The following is a 22,249-nucleotide window of genomic DNA, read 5'->3' as shown; positions in this document are numbered from 1 at the left end:
CCCCTCCCCCTCCAGAAGGTCCTATTAAATAAATATTACATTTAATCCCGCTCAGACAGTATGAGATGAGATGGTGCGTTCTGGCAAAGCACAACTGCCACACCCCGTGCAGGGTGGGGGGGGGGGGGGGCGAGCTGGAAGGCAATAAATATAGCGCCCTATAAGGCACCACTGGTGTCAGTCACCAGGCCCCCGCGCCGTCAGAAAGGCCAGAACAATATCAGGAGAGTTAAAACAGAACAGGCTGTTCGGAGCGTGGCAGTCGTCCAGGAATAATCCCTGGAGTGGAGCCAGGAACACAGCACTGGGGGTTCAAAACAAGCGGGGGGGGGGGGGGTAGTGGGAAAGACAGGAAGCGCCATAATGGGGCAGTTCTGTTTCTTTCAGGCTTGTGTCTCAGTGGCAAACAAAACACGGGACACCGTTTTTGGTAATTGAATGACATTGTAACACTGTAACTCATAACAGTCACTGTAGGAAGGTTCCAGTTGCAGTTCCAGCTCCAGTGACTGGGAGCGGTTCGGGTTCTAAGTCCACGGGACCTCCTGCTGACCCCATCGACCATTGGCCCTCTGGACCAGTGCCAGGTGCTACTATTTTAACAGCATGTGTAAATATTTTTCTTATATGCTTTGATAACGGTGGTTGATGTGGTGGAAAAACCAGCTTAGGATTTATCAACCGTGGAGTTAACGAGTTACAGTATCACAGAGCTCCCATGGGACCAGGTGGAAAAAGTTAATGGTTGACTTATTTATTATGCAGAATCACAAATTTCTGCGTCTTATACTTTGGGTCACGATGGGGCAAAAAAAACACACACAGACCAAGCATTCTTTGTGCAATTGCTTTATTTTCCATATATTCTTGATGACTTCTTCAAAGGCGACTCCTTCACAAGTTAGCAAGGACAGAACTTTGAAAACATTGGCTAACAAAGGACAAGGCTACTTGGCCGACGCACCAATGCGATTCTTCATCTCACCGCAACAAAAAAATAAAATACACTCGTCACCCCGCCTCTCTCAAATGAACTCTACACAGCTTCGACCATCTGATAAAAACTCAGTAAAATGTGCAGTCATGCAAGTTTGGTTAGGGACCAATGAAATGACTGGACGTGGCGATTATTGCTGAGCGTATCAAAGCGTGAGACAAAGGTGTTGTGACAGAATTATCATCCTCTGACTTCAGTGTGGAAGAGAATGGTCAAGGATTACTGGGGGGGCATTTCCGGCCACGGGTGTCGGAAGGGACGTTAGCGCAATACTCCAGACAGACGTTCCAAAGGGTCCATTCGGAAGGTTCAGGAAAGGTCGTTCAAGGTAATGGTAGCACTTGTTTATTGGCATTGTGGAATCATCAGGAACACCAGTAGAGATAAGAACCAACACATTTGTTTGACAACAACGTTAGTAAGGCAGGGTAACACGCGACACATATGAAAGCTAATGATTGCGTCCCATCGCGCTGAACAAGGAGCACGTTCGATAAAAATCAGCCGAAAAACATTTCGTCTTTGCATCGCTTCATTTATCCACCCCCAAGTAAAACACCAGGGAGTTTATTTCGGTCCATCCGACCGGCCCGGCCCTGAGGTCAGGTATACACGAACTCACATGGCACTCATGAGGACCTGACATGTTGCCGACACCCTACGGAGGTGTGGGCACGACCAGCCACAGAAAAGCAGTGCACATACCCCCCACCGCGTCCAGAGTCCTCAATCCGGCACACAAAAATTGCTCAAACGAGGTTAAACACCACGGATTTTTAAACTGCTAAACTGCTCTTGGAATTTAAGATTGGTGTAGCGTTAGGGTGGGTGGGTAAGCACTGTATTCCTGTGATGGCACAACCGCGTTCCATCATGGTTACAAAGCAGAGGATTGTGGGTACACACACCTCCCCCGCAGACGCCTGCCAAGCTCATTCTTTCACTGTCAAAAAGAGGTCAAGTAGCATGTCTCTCCCTAAGCAGTGATGCTGTGATTCTATCCGACTTACAGCAGCCGGTATGGTGGGATAAAATACTAATAGTTACTATTCATAATACTATTTATACTGGAGGCCTGTACAGGATATGCTGTACACATAGTAACTGGGAAGATTAAGTACAAGATTAAAAAAATATCAAGTTATGACAGGATATGAAGTTTTAAAAAAAACTGCAATATATGAAAAAGCAAAAGAACAAAACCATAATTTTTTAGAGGGTGGAGGATGACTCGAGCTGAATATTTCATACTCTGTTTCATTTACACGGAACTTTATGAAAAGCTTTGTGTTTACAATAACGTGAACGGGCAACCCAGCTGCACAATCATCGCAAAACTTAAAAACTAGACACCTAAAGCGAGATGAGAATGGTGTGGATTTGTACACACACACAATGTACCTCACATTCATTATGTCCACATCTCGGTCACTTTTAAAATAAATGGACACTTTTTCTGCAGAACTTTAATGGTTCCCTGGTACATTCTTGCCTAATAACATCTCAAAAACACTACTAGTATTTAAACTGCATAGAGCAAAAAATCAAGGCTGCAAAGTCAATATAAACGAGTGGTCAGTTCGTTTTGTGTCCCAAACTTCAGTGTTAAAACTTATTGTGGGTTAAAACTCCAAGCCAAACTCAGGACAAAGTACAGCAAAGCTGTGAAATGAAATGTCTAAGGTGGGTGAGGTAAAACGCCCTACAAACATCTGTTTCTGATAGTAGCTTATATGTGATTTGTATTCATTTTACCGATATTTCATTAACCTTAAGATTGACAAAAAGAAAAAATGTCTAGCTGCCAAGGTAACATACATAAAGTATGTTTAGTTTGAAATGGCCAACGGGTTAAGGATTTGGGGGCCGATCACAATGGCCGCTCTGAGATATTTAGCAAGGGGCAAACAAGATCTAAGGATCATTCCTTATGTTTACAGGTTGCACTAAGGTCTCTGCTCAGGACGGACACTATACCGTCAACTGAACGGAGGGCATATTCCAAAATAAAAACATTATTTCATTAAACTGAAAAGGCGCTCTTCTCAGGAACAAAATAAAATCAAGCTTGGCCTTTAATACTCCGTGACCACAAAACTGCACCCTCATCCAGCTTAGCCATCGCTATGAAATGCAAAATGAAATGCCCCCTCAGAAATTCACAAAACTCGGCATTATAAATAAATTCTGAAATTTCTGCACCAGCCGAACGAGCTGCTAATCACAGAAAGCGTGAGCCACACCGTGGCAATCCAGCGGCCGCCGTTTGCTCCCCCCGCCCCCGTTACCCATAATGCAGTCGACTCGCTAGCGTAGCCGCCGTACCGCTGCGCATGCAACCGCCTCACAGTCCTACACGCTGTACTCGAACTTCCCCAGTTTCTTGGGCTCGCTGCTGGGAATGCACCAGTCGTCGGCCTCTGTGCTCGTCTGGTAATGCCTGAGGGCTGACTTGTTGAAAACTGGCAGCCTCTCTACAGACTCCGAGGACAAGGCCTGCGAATGAGCGGGGAATTAATAAAGACGTGGTCCAGACAGTACTGTCGTCTATGTGATTTTTACAAAGTAAGCCTGACCTTCTATTGACCTCCAGTCCGTGGCCTGATACACCCACTGCGTTCCGGTCTCACTTACCTTAAGGTAAATAACTGCCGACGTTCCGTATCCTTCCATAGAGTACAGCTGCAGGTCCCCTTGGAAATACTTAGCATAAAGGCGGGAAATCGGAAGCCCGTAACCGAAGCCAGCCTGAACGACAGACAAAATCGACAGGCGGTTAGATGATTACAGAGGCAGCAGGACTTTTTCTAGTCAGCTTTGAGGTTCTGAATTAGGTCACATGATGTGGTCACATGATGTGGTTGGGGTTCCTCACCAGTGGAGCGTTGCGGGCATTGCCAGTGACGGGGCTGGGAGCTGTGGTGTACATGTAGCTGAACAGGCGCTCAATCTTCCTCAAGGGGACGCCGCCACCCCGGTCTGCCATCTATACACAGCAGGTGATGGGTGACGTTAAGTCGGATGTGGTCCACATGATGTCATGGAGACGGCCTACTAGCTGCATCCTCTATAGCAGTGTTTCCCAACTCGGTCCTCAGACAGTCCATGTTTTTGCTCCCTCCCAACAGCTTGCCAGGCAGTCCAGCCCCAGACAGTCCACATTTTTGCTCCCTCCCAGGCAGTCCACATTTTTGCTCCCTCCCAGGCAGTCCAAAAACATGGTCTGTCTGGGGGTCCCCGAGGACCGGACTGGGAAACACCCCCCCCCCCCTCACCTTTATTGTGAGGTCTTCACTTCCCAGGGAAACCAGCACTTTGATGGGCGGGAGGGTCAAGCTGGACTCGTGAGCCTCTACAGTGGCTCTCATGGCGTTCTGTGAAGAGAAACCATGATCTCAGGGAACCGTGACGCACAACAACGAATATATACACATCACAGCAATGCTTACACTGACGCTCGGGGCATTAGCAGCCAACATCACCAGCCATTAAGCCATATGGTGTTTATCAGAGCAGCCGTATAGGACTGATGACCATAAAACTTACCTTAAAAAGTTCAAAAAGCATGTGATAAAGGTGGGAGGGGACGTAGACGATGTGCAGGGGCGATCCAGCTGCTTTGGCTGAAAAAAAACACAACCTTACATCACATCCTGCTGCATAATTCGCTGCATATCCACACCGCGGCCACAAAATCATACATACTCTTAGGCAACCACAGCAAGCCGTGTTCACCGTGTAATTTTCCTTACTGGAGAGGTCAGCGCCAAGTTCTCTCTGTGGACCGGCAAGGATTTTAATGCTACCTAGTTACGAGAGTAAGAGAATGGTATCCTACCAGATAAGTGAAAATGATTTAGCGCAAGAGAGGCTTGGGCTGCCTCTAGCAGCCAGAATAAAGCAAACAGCCAGCACATCATCATCTCATATCTGATACACTGTTATCATTTCTAAGACACTTGACCCAAAATAAATACTACAGTGTGTGAAAAAGCAGCCAAATCACTGCCAATGAAATAATCCATACAAAGAACGTAGAATGTCAACTGGTTGCTGAAAAATATAGACGTTCAATATGTTTTTTTAAACATATCATTGTTATTTAGAGTCAGATTTAAATGGAAAGTTCAGTTCAGTACTGTAAATGTAAAATACTACTGATTTTTGAGGATGTTTCAGCATGTGATTAAAATGCGCTTGGTTTAGCATCCATAAGGCTGAGTAGTCATCTTCAGGGTCAGCCTCTGTTTCAGTAAGGCGTGTTGTTTAATCTGAACCAACATAATTACAGGCCACAAATGATTTAGGGTGGTTCAATAGGGCACTCATGCAGTATAAAGGGCACCTTCCTTACAAAGGAAGTTTATCATGTCCAACGGTGACTGAAGACAGAAAGAAGTCGAGGGAATCTCTCCAACTTCACTTACGCCTCACGTCGGCCTTATCACCCTGGTGTTCGAGCAAAGTCCTGCACGATGGCGCTTTAAATTTAATTACCGTCGACACCCCAAAAACTGAGCACGTGTCTGTCCTGTGGTACAATAAAAAAAAGCTCTTACATCAGCTACGTGTCGCTCTGCGGTCAGGAACCACGAGCCAGAAACTAAGACTCTCGTGTCGGCCTCCCAAAGACCCAGGCTCGGTGCTGACACAGTTTCACTCACAGTTCACTTGCTTGACTTCCACTTCGGGGGACGTCAGGTAATACTGGTCACAGAGCATCTTTGAGTTCTCGTGAGCGTCTGCGGAAAATATCGCAAAGGGTTACCAGCTCCCATATGATTCGCTCTGGGTAAACAACAGTGTTTCAGGCGTGAATACAACTGAGACGTGCTGTAGAGTTTGTCTAAAGCACGTCTGATAGGCACACGTTGTGTTTTTTTGACTTCTCTTTGACACGTCAACATGCAATTTATTTCGTCCTGAAAGCGCTGTCAAAATAAGTTTCAACAGCTGTTCCCTTGTGATAATTTGTCATGAAAGATTTACACAAAGCCACGTAAAGCCAGATTAATGAATGAAGAGAGACAGAGGCTTGTTACCTTTGATCACCTCGACGACGTCACAGTTGGGGTCGATGCTCCCAATGTGTTTTGGGTGGGCAGGGTTTGCGCTTCCGCCAAAGATCAGCGCTGCGGAAGGACATACGTTCAAGATACCTTCAGTGTAAAAAAAACATTCATATACAGCAGAAGAACAGCTGACTTATGACAAACAAGACTATGTTGAAGATCCATATTTAGCAAAGGCAAACGTCGGTCCTACAGTAAGTTAAGGTTTAAAACAATGAATCGTGTTTAGAGTCTAGTCCCAAACAGAAATCATAGTAGCTGATTTTACAAAAACATCTAGTTGACGACTTAATCAAGACAAACGCTGTTTTCAGAATAATGTACAATGAACTTAAGAGAACCTTAAGATTACCATTTTAACACTCTCACAAAAATAACTTGCAGTTAATTACTGCACAATATTTTAAATGTTATTATTACTGAAATAAATATAAGCTTCTTACTTTTGAGTATCCAACACGAGGACGAAACGCTGTAACAGTCGTAACTTGTCACTGAAACTACGGTACATCAATTTAGATTTCGTCTGAGAAAGGTGGTACCCATGTGCTTACTATGCTGGTTCATGAGCATCCGGGTGGATATCCGACTCATGTAGAAGCGGTCAAGGAAGTACTGCACGTTCTGATTGGTCACAGGATCCACCCCAAAAGCCTCCTTGTACTCGAGGACGCCCTGAGCCATAGTGGGAACCACATTGTTGTGTCTGTTCCTGATGTTAATGAGCGTTTCTGTAAATCTGAAGAGGAAACAGTTAATTGTACCAAAGAGGCAGTTTACACTACAGGCAGACCTATGTGCTTCTGTGAGCAGCTGCCACTTGCAAAACATTACACATCATCTCGAAAACACAAGACGACATTAGTAGCTTAGTCACAGACCCCCACGTAATTTTGGCTTGACTTCGTTATAAACTCAGAGAAACACAGGTCCAGGCAATAAGAGTTTCTGGCTAGTTAAGCACCTAAAATCTTAGTTTGATGTTAAGACTGATCATAGATGCTTTGTGACTTCAATTTGTATAAATTACCAAGTTAATGTTGTTTGTGAAAGCACACTTGACTTTAGTCAAAACATCCTTTGGCAGAACTTCTAACATTGGTTAGTATTTAACGCATGCTTTTGAACTATGTTACATGAATAACTCATGCTTGAACACTGTCCTGTTAACTAGAACTGCAGAATAAACATTTTATTTTAAACATGCTTACACTCATTACAGACAGCAGAAGAAATCAATTGTCACAAACAAAAGTAACAAATTACTGATTCTTTTATTATTGTAATAGACAGTGACATCCGCTTTAAGATACCTATCCAGCACAATAACACGCTTTTTTCCCCCCAAACTTACTTTGACAAGATCTTTTTATCTTCAGGATCTTTCTCCAGAAAATCCACTAATTCCATTAGACTTTGCGCATACCTACGTCAAAGTCAAACTGGTCAGTTTACTGAGCACAACAAAAACACGTGTTTAAACGCCAGGTCTAATAACAAACTGGTACTAAGTACCAAGTCCTGAGATGGAATGCTTTGTCATCTAAGAAGATGATCATGTTTAAGGTGATGTTTATCAGCAGTTCAGAGTGCTCTAAGCTTGTACAGATAGATGATTTGATTTGGATACATCAACACCTAAGATGAAATCTGTTTATGACTGTGACCATAAACAGTGATTTATGGCACCAAACCTGGCTTTGTAGATGGATACAGTGTAACATCTGAATAGAGGATCAGGGTTGCCAATTTTTACATGTCTGGCATGTGATTTTCAATTCGAGACAAGTCTGCACATGCATTTACATATATGCAACAGTTTTTATTACCCTGTAAATAGTATGTAGGGTTAAAACTACCCAATGCTTTAGATGTGGCTTATTTTAGGTTCATAATGGAATAATACAGATTTGCCACAAGATTTCTTGCGTGAGCGTTACAGCCGGAAAATGACGCGCCAGATGCGTGACAGTTGGCAACCCCCGGAGGACCCTTTAGTGGTGGTCAAGGTCAAAGATATTTTTCACCTCATGCTCAGTCATTTTTAAAGTTTAAAATAGACTATACCATTGCGTTGCACACTAAATATGGTGAATAGAGACTCTGGACAACCAAACTTTGAAGTTATGTAACCACTACACCAAGAGGTGGTCATTGAAAGAAAGCTAACTTATAATTCGGGATAAATGTCAATGTTTAGTATTATAATCAGGGTGAAAACTTGATCGTGCATTTACCAGCTCTGCAGAAGCTGAAGGGAAGGTGTGCCGAGCAGTTTGTCAGGAAGGAAATCGATCTCTTTCATGATATTTGCCAACCTGACCGGGAGTTCCTGGCGCAAAAATACGAAAGAGGTCTTCTCGCATGCGTTGGCAGACCCTGCGGAGGAAAAGACTTGCATTAAAATAGTCCATTCGCAGCTTGTACTTTTCAGTTGTTAATGGGGTTGTAAACAAGGCATCAGGCGCCATTGTTGAAAATCAAAGAATCAGACGTTAAAGCAGAAAGAAGCCTGCATTTATTTTCGAAAGCATCCAACTTCAGACATTAACAACAAAAAGGATGTGGTAATGTGACCGCGAAGTATTCAAATGCATGCCTACGAAAGTGCATGACAGTGTTATTCGTTTTTTTATTCGGTAACCTTTCACCTATATTTTCTAACATGGCAAAAATCGTGGGAGCATCAAACCAATAGGCTACGGCACCGATGCTATTTACATGAACCATGCACTAAACATGTCGGCCAATAACGAGACTGAGTGCTTGGGTAAAATGAAACCGACAAGGACGTGGCTAGATCTGGCCACAAGTGTCCGAGAAAAAGAAGACAATAAGTTAAAGTTAAACGTAAATATCGCCTGGTTAGAATTACATTGCCAGCTGATGCTTTTTACGAGACGCGGGATACTGACACCGGACAGCGAGATAACAAGCAAAACTGAGCAGATCAAGGCTTGGTCTGAGATGCACCAAGTTACCTCTCATTAAAAAGAAATAATTAGTCAGATATGGTGTAGCTACTAGGGTCGTGATCATGCGTAAGAGCAGCTAAGTCTGGAGATCATGCAGTCAAGGTGAAACATTACCGAAATCTATGAACTGCTTCATTGACAGCGGAGACGGAGAAAATTTCGAAAACCTATCGACTTGTTTCGGTATGTTGCCCATCGCGCTGTTCTTCAGCAGAAACTGTACAAATTTCATCTTGACTTTGAACTTGGATCAAAACCCAACGTCGCCTCGGCTGTTGTTTTTCTTGCTCGGCGCCGCAGCAATCCCCGAGTCGTCCGCCCGAATCGCCGAACACGTCCACCTAGCAAGTCAGCTATCCAGACTGCTAGTTATGGTCAGCGTATTATGGAACGGTTTGTCATAGTGAAATAAACCAGCTTAATGAGAATGGAGCGTCCCTAGCTATACGTGCAGCATTGTCAAAATCTATGTCACCGTGTTACTTCCTCGGGCCCGCCCACACAAGCGGTTGTGATTTGATTGACGTCTAAAGTAACGAATAGTGGGACGTGACGGCAGCCACGGGGCGGGGCCAGTATTGAACCGAGCGCGACCCCGAAGGCGCGTTACCGCTCCTCCTAAAAGAAGCGTTTCGGCCATGTTGTGCGGATAGCTGTACGTCGCCTTTGTAAACACCAGAAAACGGGGGTGGGGCGGAGCAGTCGAGGTTCTGCCGAAGACACTTTGGCCGGGCGGTCAAGCCACTTATCGCTCCTCTTTACACTTTAATTCGGCATTCTGTTTTTGTGAAATGATATTTTCCTCTTAATATGAGTAATAAACAGTTGCGTATGCCCGTGGACGCCACTTAGTTTCCATGGCAACAGTGCAGGGCGGTCTACGTTATCTATAGATAATGTATATCATTATATAACGTATGTGTTAGCAGGGTAACAGCAAGCTGTACATTTTTTACATGGGCCATATTACTGAATCAGCCTGCTGTAAACAGCGAGCTAGCTAACGCAGTAAAAGAAAAAAAAACTCAGGTAACACAATAGGCCTACATAGTACGATTTTTAGTGTAGGCCTACTTAAATATAAATCACGAATACTACTACTTTAATAATGATAGATAGATAGATAGATAGATAGATAGATAGATAGATAGATAGATAGATAGATAGATAATTGATTAGTATCACTCGTAGTCATTCGTCAGGTAGGCTAATAATTCCGATGGTTTGCAGAATGTTTGAGGACATTGCCCCCTACTGGACACGAATGGAATTGACACTGAATAAAATGCACTTTTACGGACGGTGGGCACTTTTTAAGATAAGTCTTCGTCTACGATTAGAAAATATTCGAAGATATGTACGTTTAATAAAAAATGCCATAAAAGCAATTTAAATAATTTGGTATTTTAAAATTGCAGCTGTTTATTAGCACTAAATGTGTGGTACAGATATTTCATACATCGAAACAATTCATAACAAGCTGTTTATTGTTAAATGTCAGATTTTGATAATCCACTGTTTGTAAAGTTTGGTGGAGGGGGGATTATGGTGTGTGGTAGTTTTTCAGTGGTTGAGCTTGGCCCCTTAGTTCCAAGTGAATAGAACCCTTAATGCTGCAACATTCAAAGCCATTTTGGATAATTTCATGCTCCCAACTTTCTGGGAACAGTTTGGCGATGGCCCCTTCCTGTTCCAACATGACTGCGCACCAGTGCACAAAGCAAGGTCCATAAAGACATGGATGAACGAGTCTGGTGTGGAGGAACTTGACTGGCCTGCACAGAGCCCTGACCTCAACCCAACAGAACACCTTTGGGATGAATTAGACTGGAGACTGTGAGCCAGGCCTTCTCGTCCATCATCAGTGCCTGACCTCACAAATGCTCTCCTAGAAGTATGGTCAAAAATTCCTATAAACACACTCCTAAACCTGGTGGACAGTCTTCACAGAAGAGTTTAATCTACTTTAGCTGCAAAGGGTGGCCCAACTCCATATCCTATGTATTAAGAATAAGGATGTCATTAAAGTTCATGGGTGTGTAAAGGCAGGTATGTCCCATTACTTTTGCCAATATAGTGTATGTTGCTAATAAACATGCCCAGTTGCATTCATCCCTCTTCCATACAGCTTATAGTGTCCGGTAAGAGGTATCGATTAGCCTGGAGTCTCAGGAAGGGTGGGGTTCCAACCCGAAACATCGTCGGCAGGCAGGATGAAGACGCCTAATTAAATATTAACAAAATGTTATCAGATTACATAACTACTTGACTACTTATACAATAAATCTTTAGAACCTATCAATTAGCTGATGGACTAAATGGAATTATGTGAATAAATACTAAATGGCATACTATGAATACATATTAAATAGAATTTGTTGTGTAATTATGGTAACATTGTACGACTACTTGTATTGTTAGTCTGTATCTGTCCTATGGGTGGCGGTACTGAGGCGGAGGCCTGAATGGAATAGAGAAGGGGATGCATTGCAGGACCAGGCAGCGACATAATAATAGACGATTTTCGATACATTTCATGCCGTACCGTTCTGTAATATTGTTTACGTATTTTTGAATAGCTGCAGATTTTAGTATTGTATCCATATTTTAGTCTGCATTATTCTGGAAATGGATGTGTGACAGGCTCGCTAATACAGCATCTTTGGAGAAGATACGCCGAAAAAAGGTATCTAGGTTTTCAATAATGACATGCATTTTAGAAAGTGCGTGATAGAAACTACAGTAGATTTAATTATAATATCGATTAATTGATATCCACATTTCGGCACTTTCTGTTGATTGTCTTGTTATGGAAGAAAACGATTGGTTTATGTATCGTTTGTTCTATCAATACTGAGACTAGGTCGCCAAATGGAGTGCATTATTGTACACGGTATAATCCGTGAACACATAGCTTATAAAATGCGATGAGGTAATACATGGGCCCATGTACCAATTAAAACAAATATATTGGAAACGTGATAAAACAATAATCGTTACAGATTATGAAATGATTTACGATGCATTATCTCAAAATCGAATATAGAACAAATTATTTTTAAAACAACGGCACATATTTGCCCCTGCTAATCAAAATTAAAGTGAATGATGTATTGCTTTATTAATTATTATTCTAAATATAAACGGATACGTGTATGTAATAGTTTTTAAATATAGCTACTTTAATGTATATATAAACCTGTAATATACTGTGTGTGTGTGTGCGTGTGTGTGTGTGTGTGTGTGTGTGCGTGTAGTGTATATACTGTCACTAATGGATTTCAAAGGAATATAGACGACTCGGATAGCTAGTACTCTTTTTTTCGTTGTTGCACACACCCACGACTCACTTGTAACGTACATACTATATAGTATTTTATTTTACAAAGATAATTACTGTTATAGTCAGCGATGCTTCTATTATTTTTGGTTTTTACCTTACACTGAGGAAATTCTTAATTGTTGTAGATTTTAATTTACAAATTTATAACCCCGTTTCCAAAACAGTTGGGACATAGTGTAAAATGTAAATAAGATCAGAATGCAATGATTTTCAAATCATATAAACCCATCTTTAACTGAAAATAGAACAAATGAATCTGAAATTTTGTTTCGTGAGACCACAGGATTGGTATTTTATTGTTTTCCATTTTGCCTCAGTCCATCTTACATCAGCTCGGGCCCAAAGAAGGCAGCGGCATTTCTGGGTCACATTTAGATTTGGTTTCTTCTGTGCATATTAGAGTTTCATCCTTGTGGATGCAGCGACGAAATGTGTTCACAGACACTGGATGTCAGAAGTGTCCCTGATACCATCCAATGATCTCCACCATAGAATCCTGTCTGTTGTTAATGTTGTGCTGCCTGAGGACTCGAAGATCACGGGTATCTAATATTGGTTTTCAGCCTTGTCCCTTGTGCACAGAGATTTCTCTGGATTCTCTGAATCTTTTAATGATATCACAGTATATACTGTTGATGATGAGATTCCAAAATTCTTTGCAACATTACATTGAGGAACATTATTCTTAAATCGTTGTACTCTTTCCCTATGAACCTCTCCCCATCTTCACTGTACAGAGACTCTGCCTCTCTGACTTGCTGCTGATTAACTTAATCAGTCATGAGATATTCAAGCAGGTGCTTTGTTTTAGCATTACACAACTTTTCCAGTCTTTTCTGGTCCCTGTCCAAACTTTTCTGAAATATGTTGTTGCCATCAAATTCAAATCGAGCATATATTTGTCATAAAACAGGAACATTTCTTAGTTTCAAGGTTTGAAATATTGTCTTTGTTCTATTTTCAATTAAACATATATCATTTATATAATTTGCAAATGTTTGCATTTTGTTTTTATTTACATATTACATAGCATCCTACATTTTCTTAGAAACGAGGTTGTAATCTTTTGCGATGTCTCAGCATTGTCTTTTCACAGTCATCTATATGAAAACATATTGTTATGTTAGTTTATGTTGTGCATTTTCAGTCTTTTTGCACTTATTTTATCTGTGTTTGTCTCTTTTAAGTGTATTTTTTTTAAATAAAGTTTTATTTGCTCTTTGTCTTGTGACTTGTTTTATTTGTCGGTTTGTGTTTCCGTTTTGTCTGATTGTCTCTGCAACATACATTCTCACTGTTGACACCATGAATGTGTGAAGGTGACAGTGCCATACTGCCTGGCTACCTCTGTTAGCCACTCCTCTTTATAACACTGCTAGCCTCTGCAGCTATCAGCTGTAGGACTTAGAAGGTAAGACCTGCCTACTACATGATGTCAGTTTTAATTTTTTACCATCATTCTAGACTACAATGTAAAGGTGGTAGGGTCCAAAGACATTATCTACATAAATAGGGAGCGCATTTACATGCGATACAGACTGAATAAGGAATGAAGAATGTAGACCTATTGCTATAAATGTCAAAAGGCATTGAAGGTAATGCAGTTAGCTACAAAACTGGTGTCCCCAGGAAACTTTCAATTTACAGTTATTACGGTATTTAGTATTACCTCTTTTTATCTGATTGCTCTCATTTGTGAAAATTGCAGTCTATAACTATAATGCAAAATATGAGAACTTGAATACAGTAATTCATTGTAGCGGTGATACATTATACCTAGGTGTTGCCAGTTTGCATCTTCCAAGCTTGTAGACTCGTGCATATGTGAAGGTCAACATTTTTATGAATAATAAGAGGCTCGGTGCGATGCATGTTGCCCGTGATTTGACCAATCGAAGGATACCTAGGTAATCGGCGTCAATAACTCCATCAATTTAGTCAATTTGGTGCTGAAAAATCTGGAGCAGCGACAATGGTGAGGGTGTAGACTGGCACCGTGGCAGACAGCGATGCAGAGCAATAACAAGCGACATATTGTGCTAAAAACACTTGCACTAGGCTCCTGCTACAACTGTTCAGATGATTCATTTCTGTTTATTGCTGAGACAATTTGTTTTGTTATGCTAGAAGAGTGACTGGTAAAGTGTATTAACGCAGCTAACGACGCATTTTCAGTAACCTCACTGAAATGTCAGCTGCAAATGAAACAATCAAAGAAAGTACATTTCAAATGACTCATTTTTACTTAAATGGGCCCATTAGATATGTAATGTGCCTGTTTTGTTACCTGATAGCAAACAATGGCAGACAAAAGTGACTTAAAAGCTGAGCTGGAGCGAAAGAAGCAGCGACTTGCGGAGATCCGGGAGGAGAAGAAAAGGAAGGAGGAGGAGAGGAAGAAGAGGGACGTAAGAAGTCAAGTAAGTGTAAATATGTCTCAAGGGTTTTCCTGACCACATGCACCATCTTCTTCATCATCAGGCTCCCTTTTGTGGGATTTCCTCATTTCCACCCACAGGACTGAGTTTCTGTCAGCATAGTTTTCATGCTGTTTTGTCCTCCGTTCTTTGGCTGTTCATTAGCTGCTCTGTTTCCAGTAGAAATGCAAGCAGTGGCTGAGTGATCAGTATCTGCTGTCTGTGTGTGTAGTCAGAGACACGGAAGAAATCGGAGGCCGTCCCCGAGGACTCGGATCTGGACCACAAGCGGCGGGAGACTGAGGCCCTGCTGCAAAGTATTGGGATCTCCCCAGAACCGCCACTAGGTATGGACCACACAACCAGTCTTAACCACCATTTAGAGCAGACCACACAACCAGCCCTAAGCACCATTTAGAGCAGACCACACAAACAGCCTTAACCTCCACTCAGTTCAGGCCACATAACAATCCTTAAGCTTCACTCCCGTTAAACACAGAACCCAGAGACAGCCTTACCATAGATGACACATCCTTGCCTTGATTATGTACAGTCCACATGTCCAGTAAGATAGAGATCATGCTCTTTTGTTACTTCAAAGAGCTGATTGTGGATTTTTGTTCTCTGAGAAGTCAAAACCAATAAAAGAGGCGCTATTTTACAAGACCTAATGTTGTATCACATGCGTTTTTCTTTTTTTAACCTTTCATAACCGTTACTTATAATCAGTAAAAAAAAAAATTCCAAATAATTCCAGGATGATGTGTCATGTATGTAAAATAATGCATAATCATGGGTGTATCACTGCTGTATTGGTATTTTATTGTTATCATCATGAAATTACAGAAGGTTTGTTTTATTGTATCATTCATTCATTCATTCATTCATTAACTGACTCATTCATTCTCCATACCCGTTGGTCCTGTTTATTGCATCATTTAACCTTTTTTGTAATTGATGTTTCAAGATCTTTTGAAATTTAATTACATTTTTGTATATAATTCATACATACCTGCCAACATTTGGTTGTCGAAAAATATGGAGGTTTTGCAGAGCAGGGATGGGGGGGGGGGTTCCCCGATAATAATATTTGCAGAACTGCGGGCAGTTCCAGCAATACAATTTTCATAGCAAAAAGTATAGACTTAAATACCTGCAGAAAGTCGGGGTTTATCGGGATAATAGTAAATCAGGAGAAACACAGGGAGTATTGGCCTATATGTTGTTAACAACAGGAATAGTTGTATAACTTTACTACTGAAAAAGCAGTAATTTTGTAGTCCTGGTATAGGAAAGACTATTATCATAATACTGTACATCGTGTAAGGTCCGAAGTTCACTCTCGCTGGGGACATCTTGTGGACAAAAAGCAGTAAGACACTCTCTAAATTTGTAATACAGATAAGTGTTAATGTTAGGTTTGATATGAATAAAAAAATGAAAATGAAATGATACTTTGTTTGCCATTTGTACAAGAACCTTGAAATGCTTTAGAATTTCAGACATACAGAGGTGAGAACAGAGCTTGGGGTTCAAGCGCAGGGTCAACCATTAATCCAGCATCCTTGGAGTGCTTTTCTTGGTTTGCAGGTCTTGCTCAAAGGCCCGACAATGGTGTGACTAGGCTGCGGAACATGAGATTCGAACCAGCGACCTTCCAGTCGCAGATACAGATATATAAAACATGTCTTATCAGGACCCATAAGAAGGCTTCGGCCCAAAGAGAGCACGAAATCACACCATCACTGTTTTTTAGAGATGCCCTAAAATAACTTTTCTGTTTTTAAAATCGATTGCAAATAAGAGTAAACTTTCCTGCATTTGTCACATTTTTTTTCTCTTGAATTATTCCGTTTGTTTCCTTTAACCCATTTCCACTCACCCGGTCGGTTCCCAGACGTCCCCTCTGCTGCACCTTCTAACATGGGGCCCCTGTCACTCTCCTTGTTCAGTCCCGACCCATGTGTCGCCTCCATCAAAGCCAGGGAGCGTGCCCAGTGAGGTCGGCCGCCAGGATTCCACTGACGGAGCAGTGCCGGGAAGGTGGGCAGGCTTCTGTGCCTCACGTGGCCAATCAGATCGTCACGTTCCACCAAAATGATTTCCTAGACCCAGTGATGGTGTTCACCACCAATCAAACCCCAAGGCACTACACTAAACATTAAATGAATGCATTTCTCATTTAGGTCATGCTGAAGCAGCATGTTCTGCTAACTTGCTAAACCAATGAACAGGTGACTTATCTCTACCATCTCACAGTATGAAATCTCATAATAATATACATGTTAATATGGGCTGGTGGCCTATGTCTGATTTTTGTTTGGGAGCTGGGAGGGAGGGAGGGAGGGAGGGATGGAGCAAAAATGTGGACTGTCTGGCAGGGAGCTGGGAGGGAGCAAAAATGTGGACTGTCTGGCAGGGGGTGGGAGGGAGCAAAAATGTGGACTGTCTGGCAGGGAGCTGGGAGGGAGCAAAAATGTGGACTGTCTGGCAGGGAGCTGGGAGGGAGCAAAAATGTGGACTGTCTGGCAGGGAGCTGGGAGGGAGCAAAAATGTGGACTGTCTGGCAGGGAGCTGGGAGGGAGCAAAAATGTGGACTGTCTGGCAGGGAGCTGGGAGGGAGCAAAAATGTGGACTGTCTGGCAGGGAGCTGGGAGGGAGCAAAAATGTGGACTGTCTGGCAGGGAGCTGGGAGGGAGCAAAAATGTGGACCATCTGAAGGGCCCTGAGGACTGGATTGGGAAACACTGGTTTAAAGAATAATTGAGTGTCTTTTCATGCACTGATGACAACATTAATATACTGTTTACATGCCGTCTGACCTCTATTGTGTTCTCCCCTTTGACACTCTGAACGGGGCTACCAGGTACAGGTGAGGCTCAGCATCAGTTCCTTGTATGACTTCAGTCTCCATCACTGTCTCCATGGTAACGTGGCACTGTGCCTGTGTGTATGTGCTGTATGACTGCATTTCCGTCACTGTATCACTTTCAGACAGTGCAGACAGATGTGCAATGCAACATCTCAATTTTAAAACTGCATTTTCTTTAATGGCTTGTAACAGAATGAGTTAGATATTGGCTGATGAATGTGCCTTATATACTTGTGTTACAGGTAATAATTAGTAATTTAGGTAACTACATAGTGACTGATGCACTTTACAGGAATATGAATAAGGTGGATTACAAAGCATGGAATCATTTCAAATTGTCATTTTCAAAATTTATATAGGAAGATTTTATAAAGGATTTTGCTTTGTCTGCCAGACATAATAAGATTTGCTTCCTTATATAAAATCCAATAAATGTTCTGGTTCGTTCAGTTTAATTGAGAACTTTTGGATATTATGTTCCTAAGCAATGTTTTAATTACTAAATGTGTTCTGATATATGCATTATAACCAGGTTAGTCTGATTTCTTTTGGTTTTTCCTTAATGCATGGGTCCATTCCTGCTTGCTTTGTTTACAATGGAGTAGCTGTCATTCGCTTAATCAGGTTCTCCCTCTGTTGTGCTGCCCCCTCCTGGCCCCTCAAGGACATTACACTGGGATACTGACCCTTCTGTCCTGCAGCTGCAGTCTGACCCCGAGCTTGGGTGCGTCTCGCCTTCTCCTCTCTTCCTGTTTAGGAGCTGTGTTTAGTCAGTTTACCACCCAGGGCATGTGGAATCCATTCGTTGAGGTTTTTTTTTTCTTCCTTTGTGTTGCTGAATTTTGCGGGTGCTTTGAATCAAGGTTTACTATTGGGCGTTTAGCTCATGCACTTGGCAAGATGCAGTTTTTGCACATTTATTCAGCTGATTATTCTGCTGTAACAATTCAGGTTAGGCTCCTCTCTCACTTGCAGCTTACAAGTCCATGTTGAAATCCACCGCTGTTGTCAGATTAGGTTGGGTCATTATGTTGGCTCTGCACAATGTCTCCCAGGCATGGCGGCTGATGATGAGTTGGGATAGACCTCAGTGTTATGACCACTGATGACTAACACAGACAGACTGCATGACGATGGACCCCCCAGCAATGCAGTAAAACTGTTTTTAATCTCCAGATCCCGGACGCAGAGACTTGGACCATCAAAAATAACACAGGTGGACTTCCAGCCCAGGGAGTTGGTGACGTACTCCAAAGAAACTCAGACTCCCTTGGCGGTTCTCCAGTCTGAAGGTGCGTTCGGGGGCCGTGTCTGGCCCGTGCAGTTGATGTAATCCAGTGCAGATGCTTTTGATGTTCTGATCAGTGAAGATTTCTCATGCAGTGCCGCTCATTGCTCACTGTCTGAAGGCATCATGCTCAGTCACGCAAACGAGGCAGAGCAGAATCCACACAAAGCTCTGGACTGTCAGTCCATACAGCCTCTCTCTGAGTTCCGCTAGTGGATTAATAAATACAGTCAAATACTTCATCTGTATGAACGGAACAAGTAGGTGTTAAACATACATATATCCATCCAAGTTCTACTTGTTTATCCAGTGTAGGGCTGAGGTATATCTGAGGTAACATAGTGCACAAGTCAGGGATAACATGTACATGTACAGAACACCAGCCCCCTTAAACAGAATGTAGGCCTATATTTTTCACAGTTTTCACAAGCACTGAAGAACGAACAAGGTTCAATTAAAAAAATGACAAACTATTACCTGTGAAACTATGCTCACATTACTAAACATTTAATTGCCTTACTTTTGCTGCTCTAATCTATATATGCCACTGCTGAATTTAGTTCCTTCTGACATAAACCACCCTTAAACGCACACTTTAATTGGGTATTTGACATTATAACCCTGTAAGTAAAAGAAGGCAGAAGTAATGTCACAGTCATTTAATTTTCCCTATCCATCCTTTGATTATTCAGTTCAGATCGATTTGCGGGGCCGTTCATTTCCTGTAAGGTTTGTCAGGAGCGGTTTTTGCGGGAAGGATACCAGACCGTCGGGGCTTCTGACTCAAATCAGGGGACAGCAAACACATTGGCAAGTGCCGTAAATGGATACAGACCGGGCGGGCACCCTGGATGGTTCCTTTCAAAGGGCATCACCTGGAATCGGGCTGGCGCTCTTGTCCCCCGGGGAGTCCAGGCACCATCCCATCTTTAATGGCTGTAATGGGAGCGGCATGTGTTTCCCCACCGTCTGTCCGATTACGCCTATTTATGCCTATCCACGGAGCCTCGGCTTTCCCTCACAAGACGGCGGTCTGCAGTGATGGTCGCTCTCCTTCTTCTCCGCGCTTTATCCGGACGCGGATAAATGAGCGCCGCCTCTCCTCCACCTGCGGGTACGGGGAATCTACAAGAGATCCGGGGAAAAAAATAAATATGACTTGCAGGACAGGTTAATTAAAAGCAGATGCTTGTTTAGGTATATAATACAAGATCTGGGACATATTCCTAGCGTTGATTAGATGCTAACACGGCGATTTGCTACCCGAAGTCCACACGAAATGCTTCTGGGCTTTATGTTTAATTCCGAGTCCGATCGCGTTTAACGCACTTCAGTTCAATTATTTTTTATTTATGACCATGTAAAGAGAAGCACACACAACACCCGGCTAATTTGGTTGTATCCTCCAGACTTGCAAGCCAAGACCGGTATAAAATACAGATGGTTAGACAGGGGAATTAAGTACCTCCATATGGACCTCTAACAGGGTTACGTAGTATTTGTAGGTAGGCTAAATTTGAAACGTTTGATTTATTATGTTCTCAGTGCCGGTGGGATGTTTTTCATTTTCAAGTTAATGGGAGATGCTGATAATGGAGCATTGTTACATCAAATGTTATCTCATGTCGTCGGTTATGATGCGCTTGGCTTTCCTCCTATCCTTTCCTGCATTTTACCCTCTTCTTTAGTCTTCCCCTGCCTCCGCGGCCCTTCTGCTGGCTGCAGCTGCTTGCCATGTGATCCCAGACTTCCTGTCATTATAATTGATGTGTTTTTATTCTTTCCTCTTCCTGAAGCCTGATCAGAATTAAAATAGCAGTTGGAATTTCCTGTCAAAGCGGGTCATTTATTCAGCGAGTGTGCCACTGACGGCCCTTTGATTGGACGTTGCCCTCAGCAATATTCTTTCTACTCGTTTTTTTTTTTTTTTTTTTTTGTGCCGTTCACTAGGCTGCCCATCTGCCCGGTCCGTGCGCAGGCTTCAGATGGGAGCGCATGTGTGTGCGCAGGTTGTGTGCTGGGGGGGGGGGGTGGGTGAGCTCGGGGGAAGCTTGCTCGTACCAGATCCTGCCCATATAGGAAGAGGGTTGGTTTCTAAATATTTAAAACGGCCACCCGGACTCTGTGTTTGCTCAGGCTGTGCAGGTTGTTCCTGCAGCCCCGGACACCTGGTGCCGTTTGGCCGTTCGTCTCTCAGAGGCACGTAGGGCTTGCAGCTGTTCATGAAGCCATGGAACACGTTCCGAGTTTTCCCTCCCTAAATTGTCAGGTTCTATCGCTGTAAGGTCTTCGCTGTAATATAGCAGCTCTGTGTTTCTCCGCACAGACCTGTGGCATGGAGAACTGATCCATTATGTCCACTGGTTTCATGAACCTTGGTGGCTTCTTCACACCCCATGGGGCCTGCTGGGCAAGGGGCATCTGTGGATGAGGCTCCTCCAGCTTCCACCTGTGCCTGCCCCGGTCTTGAGGTTCCGCAGTCTATTGATTAGTGAAAGTGATTAAATACCATTTCTGACACACCACAGCACAATGTGTCCTCTGCTTTTAGCCCATATGTCACCTCCGGGGGCAGCTATTATTTAGCACCCCGGGGAGCAGTATCTTGCCCGTCGGAGATTCAAACCAGCCACCTTCCCAGGACAAGCACAGGTCCCTAACCATTAGGCCACCCCAGTTTGGCCAAACTGCTCTTGGCATTTCCATGCAGTGTGAAAAACCCATTAGGAAAATAAAAACTGAATGCTTGGAGAGATGCTGTGGAACAAATATTGTTTTATAATAATATTTTTATAGGCATAGGTGACTATTTGGATTTTTAGCTAACACCAACACAGGCTAGAGTTTAAGTGGTTTTATGTGTTTTTTTCATCCACTATGGGCATATTTCCAGTGTTTTGAATGGATAAAATTCTGGGTAAATTGGCTGTCGTCAATGTGAATCTCCTTGGTTGATCCCTGAGAGGGACCCTGCCTCATTAGGCCACCGTGTGTGTAAATTCCCCCTGAAACGTGAGCCCGCCTCTTAAGGGCGCGTAGCACAGCAGAGCCAACCGGCCGCCCGCTGTGGGTTTCGTGGCCGCTGGCTCCATTTTCCAAAGGGGCTCTTCAAGTAAAAAGCCGTAGCATCAGCTAAATCCAGCTTCCGGTCTCCCTAACGCCACGATAGCGTGTTTTGCAGGGTCCCATTACCTCTGCAATCAAATTATGAGCCCTGTGTTGGCTTCCACAGGCTCGCCTGCCGGTCATCATCGAATTTTATTGTCGGTATGAAAGCAGACGCTT

The 22,249-nt window shown here is 43.0% G+C and overlaps 2 protein-coding genes across 6 annotated transcripts in view; one reads left to right on the top strand and one right to left on the bottom strand.

Annotated features, from left to right (window-relative positions):
* Nucleotides 1-833: 833 nt before the first annotated feature.
* pdk4 (pyruvate dehydrogenase kinase, isozyme 4) lies at nt 834-9,524 on the bottom strand. The gene is made up of 11 exons (XM_023811901.2): nt 9,159-9,524; nt 8,307-8,448; nt 7,424-7,495; nt 6,624-6,808; nt 6,040-6,129; nt 5,662-5,739; nt 4,544-4,620; nt 4,273-4,371; nt 3,873-3,983; nt 3,632-3,745; nt 834-3,493 (listed from the first exon to the last, which is right to left on the bottom strand). The coding sequence occupies exons 1-11, from the start codon at nt 9,274-9,276 to the stop codon at nt 3,350-3,352; spliced, it is 1,230 nt and encodes a 409-aa protein (XP_023667669.1). The 5' UTR covers nt 9,277-9,524; the 3' UTR covers nt 834-3,349.
* A 12-nt stretch (nt 9,525-9,536) lies between these two features.
* The window catches only part of LOC111843906 (cytoplasmic dynein 1 intermediate chain 1), a 45,833-nt gene continuing 33,120 nt past the window's right edge, over nt 9,537-22,249 (top strand). For 4 of the 5 annotated variants that reach the window (XM_072706103.1, XM_072706102.1, XM_072706101.1 and 1 more), the window contains exons 1-6: nt 9,537-11,730; nt 14,682-14,807; nt 15,037-15,151; nt 16,757-16,847; nt 18,341-18,400; nt 18,853-18,968. In XM_072706103.1, the coding sequence (XP_072562204.1) occupies nt 11,677-11,730; nt 14,682-14,807; nt 15,037-15,151; nt 16,757-16,847; nt 18,341-18,400; nt 18,853-18,968 (562 nt within the window). In that variant the 5' untranslated portion in view covers nt 9,537-11,676. Of the gene's footprint in view, nt 11,731-14,681; nt 14,808-15,036; nt 15,152-16,756; nt 16,848-17,376; nt 17,677-18,340; nt 18,401-18,852; nt 18,969-22,249 lie in introns of those variants that run through there. The other variant, XM_072706104.1, reaches the window with a different exon arrangement.

Source organism: Paramormyrops kingsleyae, chromosome 23 (genome assembly GCF_048594095.1).
Source record: "Paramormyrops kingsleyae isolate MSU_618 chromosome 23, PKINGS_0.4, whole genome shotgun sequence".
Lineage (NCBI taxonomy): Eukaryota > Metazoa > Chordata > Actinopteri > Osteoglossiformes > Mormyridae > Paramormyrops > Paramormyrops kingsleyae.
This window is presented reverse-complemented; position numbering and strand designations above follow the sequence as displayed.